The sequence below is a fragment of the Mauremys mutica genome, chromosome 23 (assembly GCF_020497125.1).
Source record: "Mauremys mutica isolate MM-2020 ecotype Southern chromosome 23, ASM2049712v1, whole genome shotgun sequence".
In the NCBI taxonomy this organism is placed as follows: Eukaryota; Metazoa; Chordata; order Testudines; family Geoemydidae; genus Mauremys; species Mauremys mutica.
The window spans coordinates 17,784,174-17,797,932 of record NC_059094.1 but is presented as its reverse complement, the minus strand read 5'-3'; the positions used below and the strand labels follow the sequence as shown (position 1 = coordinate 17,797,932).

Here is a 13,759-nt window from a genome sequence, read left to right as displayed (position 1 = left end):
CTCCTCTTTGTTTTTTGTGGATACAGACTAACATGGCTACCCTCTGAATGTTCTACAATGGAATCTACAAGGCAGAAAAAGTTTATCCTATTTCCAGGCATGTGGGGGCAGTAAAATCCACCTACTGTGTATAATGTAAAGCTTTATATTTCTATTGGGGCTGGAGGAAAATTCCAAACTTCTTTCCTAAGGGCTTGTCTACACTACGCAGCTTTTAGCGACAAGGCTGTTTCGCTAAAAGTCAGCGTGTGTGAACACTCTATTGGTATTTTGTCAGCACTTTTGCTGACAAAATACTTCCAGCCCCGCAAGCGGCATAAGCTTTGTTGGCAGGAGAATGCTCCTGCCGATAAAGCCGCGTTCATGCTGCTGCTTGCATCAGCAAAACTTTTGTCTTTCGTGCGGGGGGGGGGGGGGAAGGTGGCGGCGGCGGCTTTTAAGTACCTGTGAAAGACAAAAGTTTTGGCGACAAAGTAGCAGTGTAGACATGCCCTAAGAAAACTGAGTTACATCTCTTAGAATTTCCCACAAGAACACCCAGGGATACTAGTCCCCTTTGGGAACTGATGGACTGCAACATTTAAAGTTTCTCCTCTTTTAAAAGTGAAATTTTATCTGTGTGCACCAGAACTGAGCATTTTTTTTACTATAAAAAACTTTAAAACAACTGAAAAACACTGTTACTTTTAAAGTTTACAAATCAACTGTAAACAGATGTTTTAACAACTTTAATTATAGTGTTAGCTGCAGGCACTGTTGGTAATGGGAATAGGATCACACCCTGATGTCCATTATGCATGATTGGGTCCTTAGAGAGCAAAATTTCAAAGCAATACAATGGAGCTGAAAACTAGAAAGCATCAGCCTTAAAAATCACTTGCAGCAAAGTGTGTTGTGTATTTCAGGTTGGAGAAAAAACATTCCCAATTTAACAGCCAAATTAAAGAAAATCCTCACCAGCTTCGATATTTCTCCTCAGTAACAAATAAAGATGATTACTATAGGGTTCTTTTACCCAAGGGATTTGTGTGTCTAAGAATTTAAACTTCATATATTTAAGTTTCCAAGTCTTCACAGACATTCATTAATATGACTTTTGATAAGCATAAGGATATCCTGCATTAAGTTCTGCTTTCATAGCCAAACCCATGCAGCCTGAAATAAGAATCTGCAAATTATTACATACAGGAATGAATGTTTAATTACAGTGAACAAAATAAATAAAACAAACAAAAAAAATCAATGTTGTATTCTCCAACCAAACTCTGACACAGATACCAACTAGCAAGCCCTAGGGTAAACAAAATTCATGAAATATTTTGTCAAATAATTTGGAATAATATATACCCGTGAGAGAAAAAAATTCACAAAATATTCATGAACTTTGCCCAAATCAAGGGAGGTGAAATTTGAATAAATAGTTGTTACAAATGATATTTCCAGCGTTAACCAGTACACAGGAAACTTTTTCTTTACATTTATCTATGAATAACATCTTTGTTTACTTGGACCCAGAAGGCACCATAGTGCAAGTTTATAAAGATTTTCAAAGACTAAAAGGGGCAGACACAGAAGAAAGAGTACAAAAAGGTACAGGAATACAAAAAACAGAACAAAACAAACCCCACCACTAAACAAAGACACCGAAACACAGGCAGCAGTGGCAATACTGTCAGTATTTACAAATCCTAACTTTATTCTCCTCTTACCTACATATATACACACACACACTTTATTTTTAAAAGCCTTAGGCAAACACTAATTAACCATCATAATACCCTATGAGGATGAGATTATACCCATATTAGGAATAAGGAAGACTGAGGCATTGTCAAATCAAATGATTTGCTTAAGGCCACAAAACAATCAAGTGACAAAGATAGGTTAGAACTTTTAAAATCCTGCCCACACCTCCCTGCCACCACATTCAATCCACTAGCCCAGTGGTGCCCAACTTCTTATACAAGAGGGCCATATAAACCTAAGCACAACCTTGTGTGGGAGGCCAAACATATTCTACATATTTTAATAAGATTTAAACTCACCTGTATTGATTTATATTTTAAGTTCAGTTTGTTTTGTATGTATTTAGATAGACAATACTCTATATAGAAACAACCTATTTATACATTTGTGTAATCTAAAATGATGTAAACATGATGACAAAACACTAATGAATCAGCCATTAGTATATTATGCTGAAGCAGGCTGCAGGCCTTATGAAATGCTCTGGTGGGCCATGTATGGCCAGCTGGCCGTCGGTTGGGCACCACTGCATTAGACCAATGGTTCTCAACCTTAGAATCATTAAACTTTTTTCTGTATGGTCACAAAAATTTCTATAAAGCTCAAGAATTCAAGAAAGCATTTAAGCATACACTTAAGTGTTCCTATAACTGAAGTCAAGTCAATGGGAGTTAAGCATGTGATTAATTGCTTTTGTGAATCGAGGCCTGTTCGGGTACGTCTACACAGGGATAAAAGACCCGTGGCACAGCTGCAGCTGGCCCAAAGCAGCTGACTTGGGTTCATGGGACTCAGGCTCTGGGCCTGAAAATACTGCTATGTAGATGTTTGGGGTCGGGCCCTGCAAGCCTGAGCCAGCTGATCTGGGCCACCCACATGTTTTTTTATCCCTGTGTAGACATTTCCTAAGCTTTATTTCCAAAAATTGTTTCTAGCCCTTATGCTTGTGAAGGTAACCTTTAGGATGCAAACAGCAGATGTAGTCTATTTTTATATACTGCTACGGTGTGACAATTCACAAAATAGTCAATAAAAACTATTAATTATACTTTAGATTTTTTTAAACATGACATAGCCATGGGCTGGACCGAAGTGTCTACTTTAGCCACAAATGACATCATAAACTTATATGAGTGCTGTTTTTAAAAAATTATGTATTACAGCATTTTGGTTTTTATCTAACAAACAGTATGAAACATTCTGAGATATGAGGTCATGGGAGGAAAAAGGGTTGTTTGGTTTTGGATTGGGGCTGGTAAAAGATCGAGAATCACTAAGCTGTACTGCCTGTATGGTTGAAGCTTCAACCAACAACCAAGTGCAAGATTTAATTCATATCCAGTTTATAGGACTAGATGTAAGAAACCAGAATATAAAAAGCAATGGCAGACTTACCTCAGAGTTATCAGGTTCATCTTTAATTTTATCTAACAGTCCCTGCTGTGGTGCCATAGCTTTATCATATTCATCATCCAAAGGCTCTTCCTTAATTCTAATATTTGAGGCAAAGGAATTCCCCAGCTCCTGACCAATGGATTCCTTGCTAGCAAACAGGTAGCTAGGCTCCTGAGGCACAATAATATGAAAAAGAATTACATAATATCCACTTGACCATTTCCTGTCTGTAACTATTACCTTCCCCTCTTCAAATGCTCTGGCTCTTGTAAACAAAGCAACAGACACTTAAAAACAGTAGGCTCTACAAATCTAGGATGAAATCATGGCCTCACTGAAGTCAATGGTAAAACTCCCACAGACTTCAGTAGGGTCAGGATTTCATCTATTAAGTAGTTTCTCCCATGTAAGAACGGCAATAATCGGTCAGACCAAAGGTCCATCTAGTCCAGTACGCTGTCCTCTAACAGTGGCCAATGCCAGGTGCCCCAGAGAGAATGAACAGAACAGGTAATCGTCAAGTGATCCATCCCCTGCCGCCCATTCCCAGCTTCTGGCAAACAGGCTAGGGACACCGCAGAAGAGCTCACCAAAAAGCTAGTAGTTGGTCTCTAAATGATGTGTACAGCAACTTTACTATCAAGGGCCCCCATCCAAAGAGGGTGGGCAAAATTAAAATAATCTGCATTTGAGCTTTCAAAGTAGTAAAAATGTATGCAGAGACAAACTGCAGTTATTTTCAAATACCCAAAACAAACACATTTTGCAATATAAAAAAAAACCACCTGAGAGTTCCATAACTTACCCTGAAGTTAGTTTCTGGAATCTGTGGTGCTAACTGTGTCCGTAACGTTTCTTCTACTTGATTAGTAACTGGGGAAAATGTATATTAAATAAAAGTTAATACAGTTCTTAGACAAAACTTCTTCAAATCTGCCTAGGGTCTTATACCAATGTCCATCAGCATAGTATCTGAGTATCTCCTATGTATTCTATTCAAACTTCTCCTCCTCTTCCTTCCCAAAGCAGGTAAAATACAATGCTCAAACAGAATTAAGATTTTTGTTCTTCTATTAGACAATTTATTTCCCGACATCGGTGAAATGGTCATAAAATTCTGAAGCAGATACCCCACCCTGTGGGTTATCTGCATCTCAATAAACTTTGAGGATCCTGCCATGTTTCTGCATTTACATTTATATCTGGCTATTGATTTTTTCAAAACAAGGAAGCAAAGACTCATCTATTTCTTGCTTTTCTGCCCCCTCCCTCACTCCATAAGTACTAGCAGCTAATACACGAAGAGATGTATAGTGTGCATGCTCTTCTTAAAATGTTCAAAGATACTGCATTTGTTACATAAGTAACAAAGCAAGTTTGTTAACATTTATTATAGCTGTCACAGTTAAGTGGCCACTTTACTCAAGGTTGCAAAAACAGTTTGAGAGTTCAACTTTAAACTCATCATAATTTTCCAAAATATGCCCCTCTGGGGCAGAAATATTTTGTGCTTGGTCTCTGCCTAATGGTGACGTGGTCTGGAGAAAAAAATCCCATTCACTTTTATCTCTTTAAAAATTGCCCTTGTGTTGCTCCCTTTACATGTGCTGAGATTCAAACATAAACTGAGATTGTAAAACACTGATTTTAAAATTCTTGTAGAGTTACAAGCCTTTGAAAATGCAGGATTGGGTATGCACAGCAGTAAATACCTGAGCTGTAAGTTGTGCAGAACACTAAGAGGCAGCAAACAGAAACCTCTCGTTCCAGGGCCACCCCTACAGCCTACTTTCTCCCCATCCCCGGAGATTTCTGAACATGATTAGATCATATGTTAATTCAGCTTGTTTTGTTACTGTCAAGCTTTGCATCCCACATTGTACTGAGGCTTCCAGAGCCTTGGAAGTTTGAAATAGGTGCATGGGTAGCAGGATCACTAGGCCACTTCCAGGCTCCCTTGACTGAGGAGAGGACCCCCAGGCATCCCTTTGGCCCTGTCCATGATGGCTGGAGAGAGAGTCCGAGAAGCAAATTCCTTGTCCCAGTAGAGAGTGTGTCTCCAAGCTGCTCTCTAACCGACTACTTGGAGGCACTAGTGTAGCTTTAATAAACCTTCCCCCAATGCCACTCTGAAAGGCACATTCCTTGAAGGGCACACATATTAATAGCATGCATTTCACAGAAGCATCAGTGCATTACTGACAAACTTTTAAAGACAAAAATCATGGAAGAGAAGAATGGAAGTATAAAGAGACTGCAAAGAACATGATGAAAATCACAGTAAGAAAGCTTAAGGTGACATTGAGCTCACTTAATAAAGCCACAATAACAGGGTTTAGGTTGAGATATTCAGAGAAGGCTAAGGGAGTCAAGCACCCAAAGCCTAAAGGCTAGAATTTTCAGAAGAGCCTATATATATAATTTCTATAATATGCATTTGTCATATTTTAGGGTTCAATGCAAAATGCTTTCCCTGCATTCAGGTGGACACATTACCCTCCCCAAGATAATGGGTTACCTAACTAACTCTATGAGTGGTCTGTATCTAGTTCTCTTTTTCCTCCTCTCCTGAGCTGTTATTTCTGTGGGTTAAACTGTTACCTGCTTTATCAAGGAAACTGCTTTTCAATCTGGAATCCAACTCTTTAGGAATTTTTTCCAAACGTTTTTCACGTTCTTGGAAAGGTCCTTCTCTGCTTTTCTCTTTTGTTGAAAAAGTCTCTTTACCATTATCTCTTGCTATGCTAAAATCCTTCCGAATGGGTTTAAATATAGGGCCCTGATCACATGACGAAGTGATGTCCTTTTGGATTGCATTTTGTATTTGCAATTCTTTTTCACTGTCCAATTCATGTTCTGTAACTCTCTTTCCATCCTCCAGGTTATCTTCAGTGTGAATCGTAGACGGGAGACTGTCTTTTGAAGTAAAATTCTGATCGTCCTCATTGTCACTCCCAACAACTGGAATCCCTGCAAGATCCCCCGAGTTCAGAAAATAATCATCTTCATCAAGCAGTGAGTTTTCAGATCCTGTTCGATTCTGCATTTCATAGGATATGCTTTCAAGGGTAGGTATTAAATTGTGATCCGCGTCCTCAGACATTTCTGCATCCAGAATATCACCACCTATGAATAAGGAAAAAGAGTGCAGGTCTTCAAAAACCACCATTTAACAGAGAATATGCGTACAGCATTAAACCTTAGCTTACTCATAAATACATATATAAATAAAAGAAGCACTTACATTTCTCTGTAATGTCAAAAACTGCATTAGATTTGTCTTCAAACTGTAAGAAGGAAAACATTACATGATTATCCATGGCAAGTGTCATGTATTGTGGTGTAACTTACCCTACAACAAAATTCACCACCCACCACTACCAAAATTGTCAATACAAGATTTTGTAAATTAGGATTATATTGCAGAATAAAGTAACTACATTAGAAGTTGCAAAGTGACATTTATTGTAGCTGCTTTAGTAGTGTACAGAAGAGCACAGCATGGAGGTTTAGAATACTACCTCACTTAAGAAAAAGGGTAAAACAAACAAAAAAAATTTTTTTACCTCTCCCCCCCCCCCCCCCCCCAAAATCCCAGACACTCAAACAAATAAAGCTCAGGGATTCCACCCAAGGGAAACTAAGACCTAATGTAGACCAAATTAGCCTTTGTCATACCCAAATACTAAGGTGACCAGCACACTACGAATATAGAAACACCAGCACACAGAACTTCCATTGACCTTATGGGCTGCATAACCACAATGGCTACTCTTACCATTTGCCAGGGAATCTTCCCTTTTCCATAACGCACATATAAAGTATGGTAACACCTTACTTCCTATGAGTTTTGACAGTGCATGAGAGTAAGGCACAGAACTAAAAAGTGCTTGTGTTTATGTATTGTACGGAACATTCCCTGATCGATGTTAACATTGATAGCATCCTTTGAGGCTTTTCAAAGCCAAAACGTGCACCAAGGAAACCAGAATGTCCAACAGAATTATTATTATTTCTTCTGGTGACATATCTTTCCTTTCAGTGGAAATGGTAAAGCTTCCGTTTTAAGTCATATCTGCTTTCTTAAGGCAACTGTAAGAGGTAAAGAAGTTAAACTTCCCATCGAGGCTAGAATAATCTTTGCCTTCCTCATCTGGAGCACAAGTAATGTGTAGATCCTGGAAGGTTTGAGCTTTCTTACTGCAGCAATGAATTTGGCAATGTCTGGTGAGATGCAAATCTGAGGCTGGTCTATGGGCCCAATTCTCTTCTCAATTACACTAGTATAAATCAGGAGTATTTCCACTGAAGTGAACTGAGTTACATTAGTGTAAAATCAATGAGAGAATAAAATCAGGATCTATAAATCCAGAACTCTTTCTAGCGCTGGTTCCTAGATGCTGAGAACTCAAGAGAGAAGGATGCAGTACTGGAAGTGTCCCTGGTAGCAGAATCTCAGTAGGCACTTGCTTCCATTTCCCCAGAGTGTGCAGTATGTATCCAGACTGGAAGTCTCCTGGAGATACAAAAAAGGACCAAGGTTCAGTTCTACATCCAAGTCCAGTAGCAATGTTTTCACTCTTCTTCATGAGGACAAAGAACATACCAGAGAGACCTTGCTAGTGGGGCATTTTAAGTTTCCAATGGAGATGAGGCATTAGATCAAACTCATTCTCCTCCTTGAGTTGCATTAAGATCTTAAGTGATTCTTGGGCTCGTTTGAGATCTCTTGAGCATCTCTGAGAACTAATTTTTAGGATCCACCATAGCCTTTGGTAGTCATCCTACATGTGTTCAGAATCTAGCTCCCAGAATCTTTCCTCCTCTTTGGATCCCATACGTGCTGGCGAAATGCTGAAGTCCTGTAGTTACTGGAGGCTGGAGTGTTAGAACCCTAATTACTTCTGCTTCATGGAGGGGATTCAGAACCATAAAGTGTTAGAGATGAAGAAGGGGCCAGAGAGATATTTGTTTTATGGCAGATTTGTAGGATGTGTCCTTTATGGAATTCAAAACTTTGCCATGATCAATTTGACACGGAATCAGATGATAATAGAGTCGACATGGAGGATGTTGAAGCTGGAAAGCTGCACTTCACGAACACATCAATTTTTCCATCACTGAAGTCTTTTGGAAAACAAATCTCTGTTAAAGGGATATTTATTCTGTAGAGGACCTCTCTAACTTGGGCGCTTTGACATAGTACTGTACAATCCTTTGTCACTTTATAGGAGGTGAGAGATCCTGTGAATTGTCACTGTAGGTTTTGCCCCTTCAATAAACTAACTGCTTCATTCAGGGAAATGAGAGGTTCAACTTAGATTGTAAGCAATGTTTGTACAGCACCTAGCACTATGGGACCTTAGGCACCAACATACAATATCAAGTTATTTTTCTGAACAGGTTGAAAAATATTTGCAATCCAGACAGCTTGTAATGGCTCTTTAAAGTGTTTACCACATCTTCTAGCATCAGATTGTTCTTGAAGGAAAAACCTGTTTTGGATTTCTTGTCTCTTTCCTCTATGGAGCTGTCAGAATGAGAGGTGATGTGTACGTTTGCCTTGGGTGTTATTAGATACTTTTGGATTTATTCTCTTTAAAAGATTCAAGGCATACATGAAAACATGAATAGATCACTAGTGTGTTTTTATTTCTACTTTGTTTTACTTCTGCTGACAACCATTGAAGGCCCTAGTTTTATATACAGTATATCACACAATCCACCTTAGAACTGATTATCCTTCTTGATAGGTTCCCTTCTTGGGACCCTTAGCAGACTTGGAGGAGCCTTCAACCACAGCAGGAACAAGGAGTAATTGACCTGGGAAAGACATACGGGAGTGTAACTGCTTAGGTCAGGGGTAGGCAACCTATGGCACGGGTGCCGAAGGTGGCATGCGACGCAAGCTGATTTTCAGTGGCACTCACGCTGCCCAGGTCCTGGCCACCGGTCTGGGGGGCTCTTCATTTTAATTTAATTTTAAATGAAGCTTTTAAAACATTTTAAAAGCCTTATTTACTTTACATACAACAATAGTTTAGTTATATATTACAGACTTATAGAAAGAGACCTTCTAAAAACATTAAAATGTATTACTGGCACACGAAACCTTAAATTAGAGTGAATAAATGAAGATTCGGCACACCACTTCTGAAAGGTTGCCGACCCCTGGCTTAGGCCAATGCAGAAGCAAGAACTGGGAACAGAGGTACCAAGTCTAAATGTGTTGGAGAAGCTTCTCTGCCTACTGCCAACAAGGCCAACTATAAAGCTTCAGAACATAGGAACTATAATACATGACTGGTCCACCTTGTCCCGTATCCAGTTTCTGATGCTGGCCACCACCGAAACCCTCACATGCAGGTGCAAAAATCCTCAAAATGGACAACTCAATGACCAGCCTATTGGGACTGGGGAAAACTTCCCCTCTCAATCAGTGGTTTAATTATGCACTGAAGAGTGAGGGTTTATATCCCATTTTTTCTAACTAATATAACTGTGGATATTCTCACTACTCATATACATTTCTAATCCATTTTTTAATCCTATTAAGTCTCCATATTATCTCTTGGAAGTAAGTTCCACGTGTTAATTTTTTGTTACAACAAAATGTATAATCTTAGCAGTTTTGAATTTGTTTTCAATTTCTTTGGGTCCCCCCACCATTCTTGTATTATGAGAAGGGTAAATAAGAATGCCCAACTAGCCTTCTCTATACCTTTACTTTGTATATTTCTATCATGCTCTCTCTTAACTGTCATCTCTCTAAGATGTCCCAATATTTCCTCACATGGAAGTCTTTCCATGCCCCCAAACAAATGTCATTTATCTCTGAATGGCCTCTATTTATTCTGTTCTGGCATTTTAGAAGGTGCCCAGAAATGAACAAAGTATTCCAAGTGTGGATATATATTTGACTTATACAACGATATTAAACATATTTTTTCATCCCATTCCTTATGCATCCCAATATTGTTTAAACAAAAAACACTGCTGCATATTGAACAGGAATTTCCACTGAACTTCCAAGGAAGCACCTAATAATGGCTTGGCCCCTGCTTGTTGGAGAGCAGCCCTGGTTCTTAATCTATCCAACATCCCTTAGTCTATCTAAGCTCCTGCTCTTCTTTACCATCACACTGTTGCATTGAAGGAACAGACCCCAAGAGCCATTTGGAGGTAGGGACTCAAATTGCCCAGATTGTCTCCAGAAGAGGTACCTACCTCTTCCTATGTGTATATAAAGACAACCTCTTTCATTTTTGCTGCACTGAATAACTACCTAGCAAGTACAACACCTGCATTCTCCTTTTTCCCTTTTCAGCCACCCCTCCCAACTCCTCTGACCTTCCAAAGTTGAAGCTAGACTGCCTAATTTTCTAAGAGCAGAACCCTTTGACATGATGAGAACCCCCAACTCCCACAAAAATCTTTGAAGGTTGAGGGTTCTGAGCAACACACATCATCAAGTCCTAAAAACATAAGTCTGCAGATTGGCTATTGCTTTTTCAAAAAAGGCAGATGTTTTGCTTGTCATAGTGCAATCTTAGGAGGCTCACCCTTCAAGTATCTGATCTACCACCAGTGTAGCTCTGATGAGTGGTACACAATCCTTTAGAAAAACATTTCTAGAAAATTTTAGGAGAAAAATAATATATTCCTATAGTTGCATAATGGGGACAAAGAGCTGGCTTCAGAGTTGAGGTTATTTTCATATACAAAATACTACATAACTGTATAGAGCAATTTGCTCACAGGACAGTATCCTACTGATTACAAGCAGCAGTACACAACTACTACAAACTAGGATAATGAGAACATCACCATCTTATAGGAAACAGAAAAAGTCAATATCCAAAACCAAAGTGGTGTTGCATTGAGTAATATAGTGAAATTAAAATAGCAAGGTTTTTATAAATTACCATGTAATGCCATAACAGACGTTCTGGTGTGATATTGTAAGTAGACTCACAATAACTGCAATTAACAAACAGGAGGAGGAGGGAGGAAAGTTTTTCCCCATAAAAAGCTGCTTGACCTGCACTGTCCCAAAGCAGTTTTAAGGAAGCTGGCTGCAAAAATTAGCAATAAAATAAGATAAATGAGTGCTCTTGCTACTCACATTACTACATCACTTTGTAGTCCTGACTTGACAGCACATAGGTTTTAATGGACGACAGCACAAGTGACACACTCCTTACCATTGGATCATAATACTCTCACACTAGCTACCACAGGCCTTATTGAGGGCTTCTGCATGTAGTCTTTTTCCTGTACTGGAAAAAATGATGTGTTATATTTAAGGCATTGTTCTGATCCTCTCCCCTACTACAATACTTCATGGTAGCTCTACTGTAATTTCTACAGCTCCAGTCAACATGAGAAAATTGTTAGTCCATACCACTTTCAATTCTTCTGAACACTGCCTTCACTTTGCCCTAAGCTTGGTCTCCTGACATCGCTGGCACTGTGTTTTAGTGATCAAAGTATGGAACTGAGTCCATGAATTCTCATCATGGCTCAACTGCTGACCCACTGCATTACCCGGAGAAAGTTAATTTGAACATTGCACCTCAGTTTCCCAGACTAGCATGAGGATGCCAGTACTTCACAAAGATGTTGTGAGGGTCACTTAATATCTGTAAAGCTATTTAAACATGCAAGTTGCTATATAAGTAGCAAGTACTATTTTGGAAACCAGATCCTACTGCTTATAGGTCTGATCTTGCTGAACATCTTCAACCCCTATTCAAGACGGCGGGAATTGGGGGCACTCTGCATATCACATGAAGTATCCCACATATTGCAGGGCAGAGCTCCATGTACTGTATCTATCACCCACACTTCTTTATGATGTACATTTATTATTAGCTAGAAGGACCTGAGAGCAGTTGCCTCCAGATTACAGACCATGTTCTGGGCCAGTGATGAGGAACTGTAAGAGGATGGAGCACACCAAGCTCCAGTAGTCTGTGCCTAAAGTTCCAAGTGTATTCCCAAAAGTGATCTTAATAAATTAAGGCAAGATGTAGGATTACTGCACCACTTTGCTAGCCAAAGAGCTTTTTTCTAAGTGAGGATGTTTTATTTTGCTATGTATTCATGTCGCATCATTTCTATAAAGTGCACTTAGTGTGACAGGTATTACTTAAGGTATGTTTATGACAGCTAAATTCTGAAACTAGCAAAAGTTACGTGTTGCTATTTTTCATAATGGAGATGTTTTAGAAGACTATGAGTTTTAGGTATTTTCTCTAGTCTGAAGATTACATTAGCTTGTATTCTGCATACCCAAAGTGCAAAGAGAAAAATGTTCTTCAGCTGTGCACACAAGAAGCATGGTTAGGTGTTAGTTTGTCTAAAGAAAATAAGGGTTTTGATAAGCTGGGCACCAAAATATTTAGCAGAATTGTCAGATTAATTTGAGTAAATCTGATATGTTGTGGTTTAGTTTAATTCTTCCTTCTAAGTCTAAGCAGCTAAACAACCACACTGCAGAATTATTAGACACTAGAATGCTTACCACTAACCCCTTTTTTTGCCTGGCATGGGTGACAGAAGGGTATTAACTGTAGTTTAGTATTATACACTTTAATTTGTAATAATTAAATTGCTCATAATTACAGTGGCATTCAAAACTGCAACATCCATAAACCATTAATAATAATTAATAATTATTTTTGTGTAATACAAAGAGCAAGGCTGCCTTGAGGCAGGCAATTTCATTTTATATGCAAAACAGATGAATATAACATTTTTTAAAAAGAAACCATTAAATTCCCTCCCTCGTTCCTTTGTAACAAACCCTTGGAAGCTTGAAATATTTTTTCCCTTCACCGTTTTTCACCACATAGGTTTTAGGGCTGATTATGAGCAGGGATGCTAGGTCAACTGTAATATACATCTATATTTTAAATGACAGAATCCACATTTTCCTACCTCCTATGCAGTTTCCCTTGTGCACACACACCACAGCCTACGCCATCGCTTTGGAAAACAGAAAACTTTTACAGAAGACAGATTTTTTTTTAAAAGGTCATTCAAAATTTAATGAATATTCCTGAACCCAGGTGTAATGAAGTCAGGAAGTGCTCCCTGACCCTTGGTGCATGACATCACTGGAGGGTTGTTAGGCACTCAGCCAATCACATTGCCCCTCCTAGATTTGAAACCTGTACAACACAAATAGTTAAAATTAATCAGTGGGCCATTCTTAGGGCTCCTTTTGCAGAATAACAGAGAGACCAATTGATTCATACCTTCAAAACACCTAGAGAGTGAGGAGAGCAGAGGGTAACAAAGAGCCAGCCTGCTGCAAATACCTGCTACAGGAAAAGAAGCACTTCAACAGGAAGAGAACCCCTAGAGGTCAGAAGAGCCATAGAGATCTGTGAATAAGAGAGCCACAGAGTTGTGCATTAAAGACTGCTATTTAATTCTACAGAGCCCCCTAGCAGCTTCAGCAGTTTCAGCTGCCTGTAGCTAGCGTCTTATTTCTGCCATTCAGTTGCAGTGGGTGTGTAATGTATTTCTGTGTTATTTCTGGAGATAGTTGAAATAAAGTTTTGCTATAACATGTCTCTGGGATTTTAATTTCTACTACACTGTAAGCATT

General features: G+C 39.0%; 1 protein-coding gene across 3 annotated transcripts in view; it reads right to left on the bottom strand.

The window, feature by feature from the left end:
• The window catches only part of ZMYM4 (zinc finger MYM-type containing 4), a 54,810-nt gene that overhangs the window by 30,570 nt on the left and 10,481 nt on the right, over window positions 1–13,759 (bottom strand). For 2 of the 3 annotated variants that reach the window (XM_044997660.1, XM_044997661.1), the window contains exons 2-5: window positions 6,386–6,428; window positions 5,743–6,267; window positions 3,947–4,014; window positions 3,142–3,312 (exon numbers count right to left, since the gene is read on the bottom strand). In XM_044997660.1, coding sequence (XP_044853595.1) covers window positions 3,142–3,312; window positions 3,947–4,014; window positions 5,743–6,267; window positions 6,386–6,428 — 807 coding nt within the window. Of the gene's footprint in view, window positions 1–3,141; window positions 3,313–3,946; window positions 4,015–5,742; window positions 6,268–6,385; window positions 6,581–13,759 lie in introns of those variants that run through there. The other variant, XM_044997659.1, reaches the window with a different exon arrangement.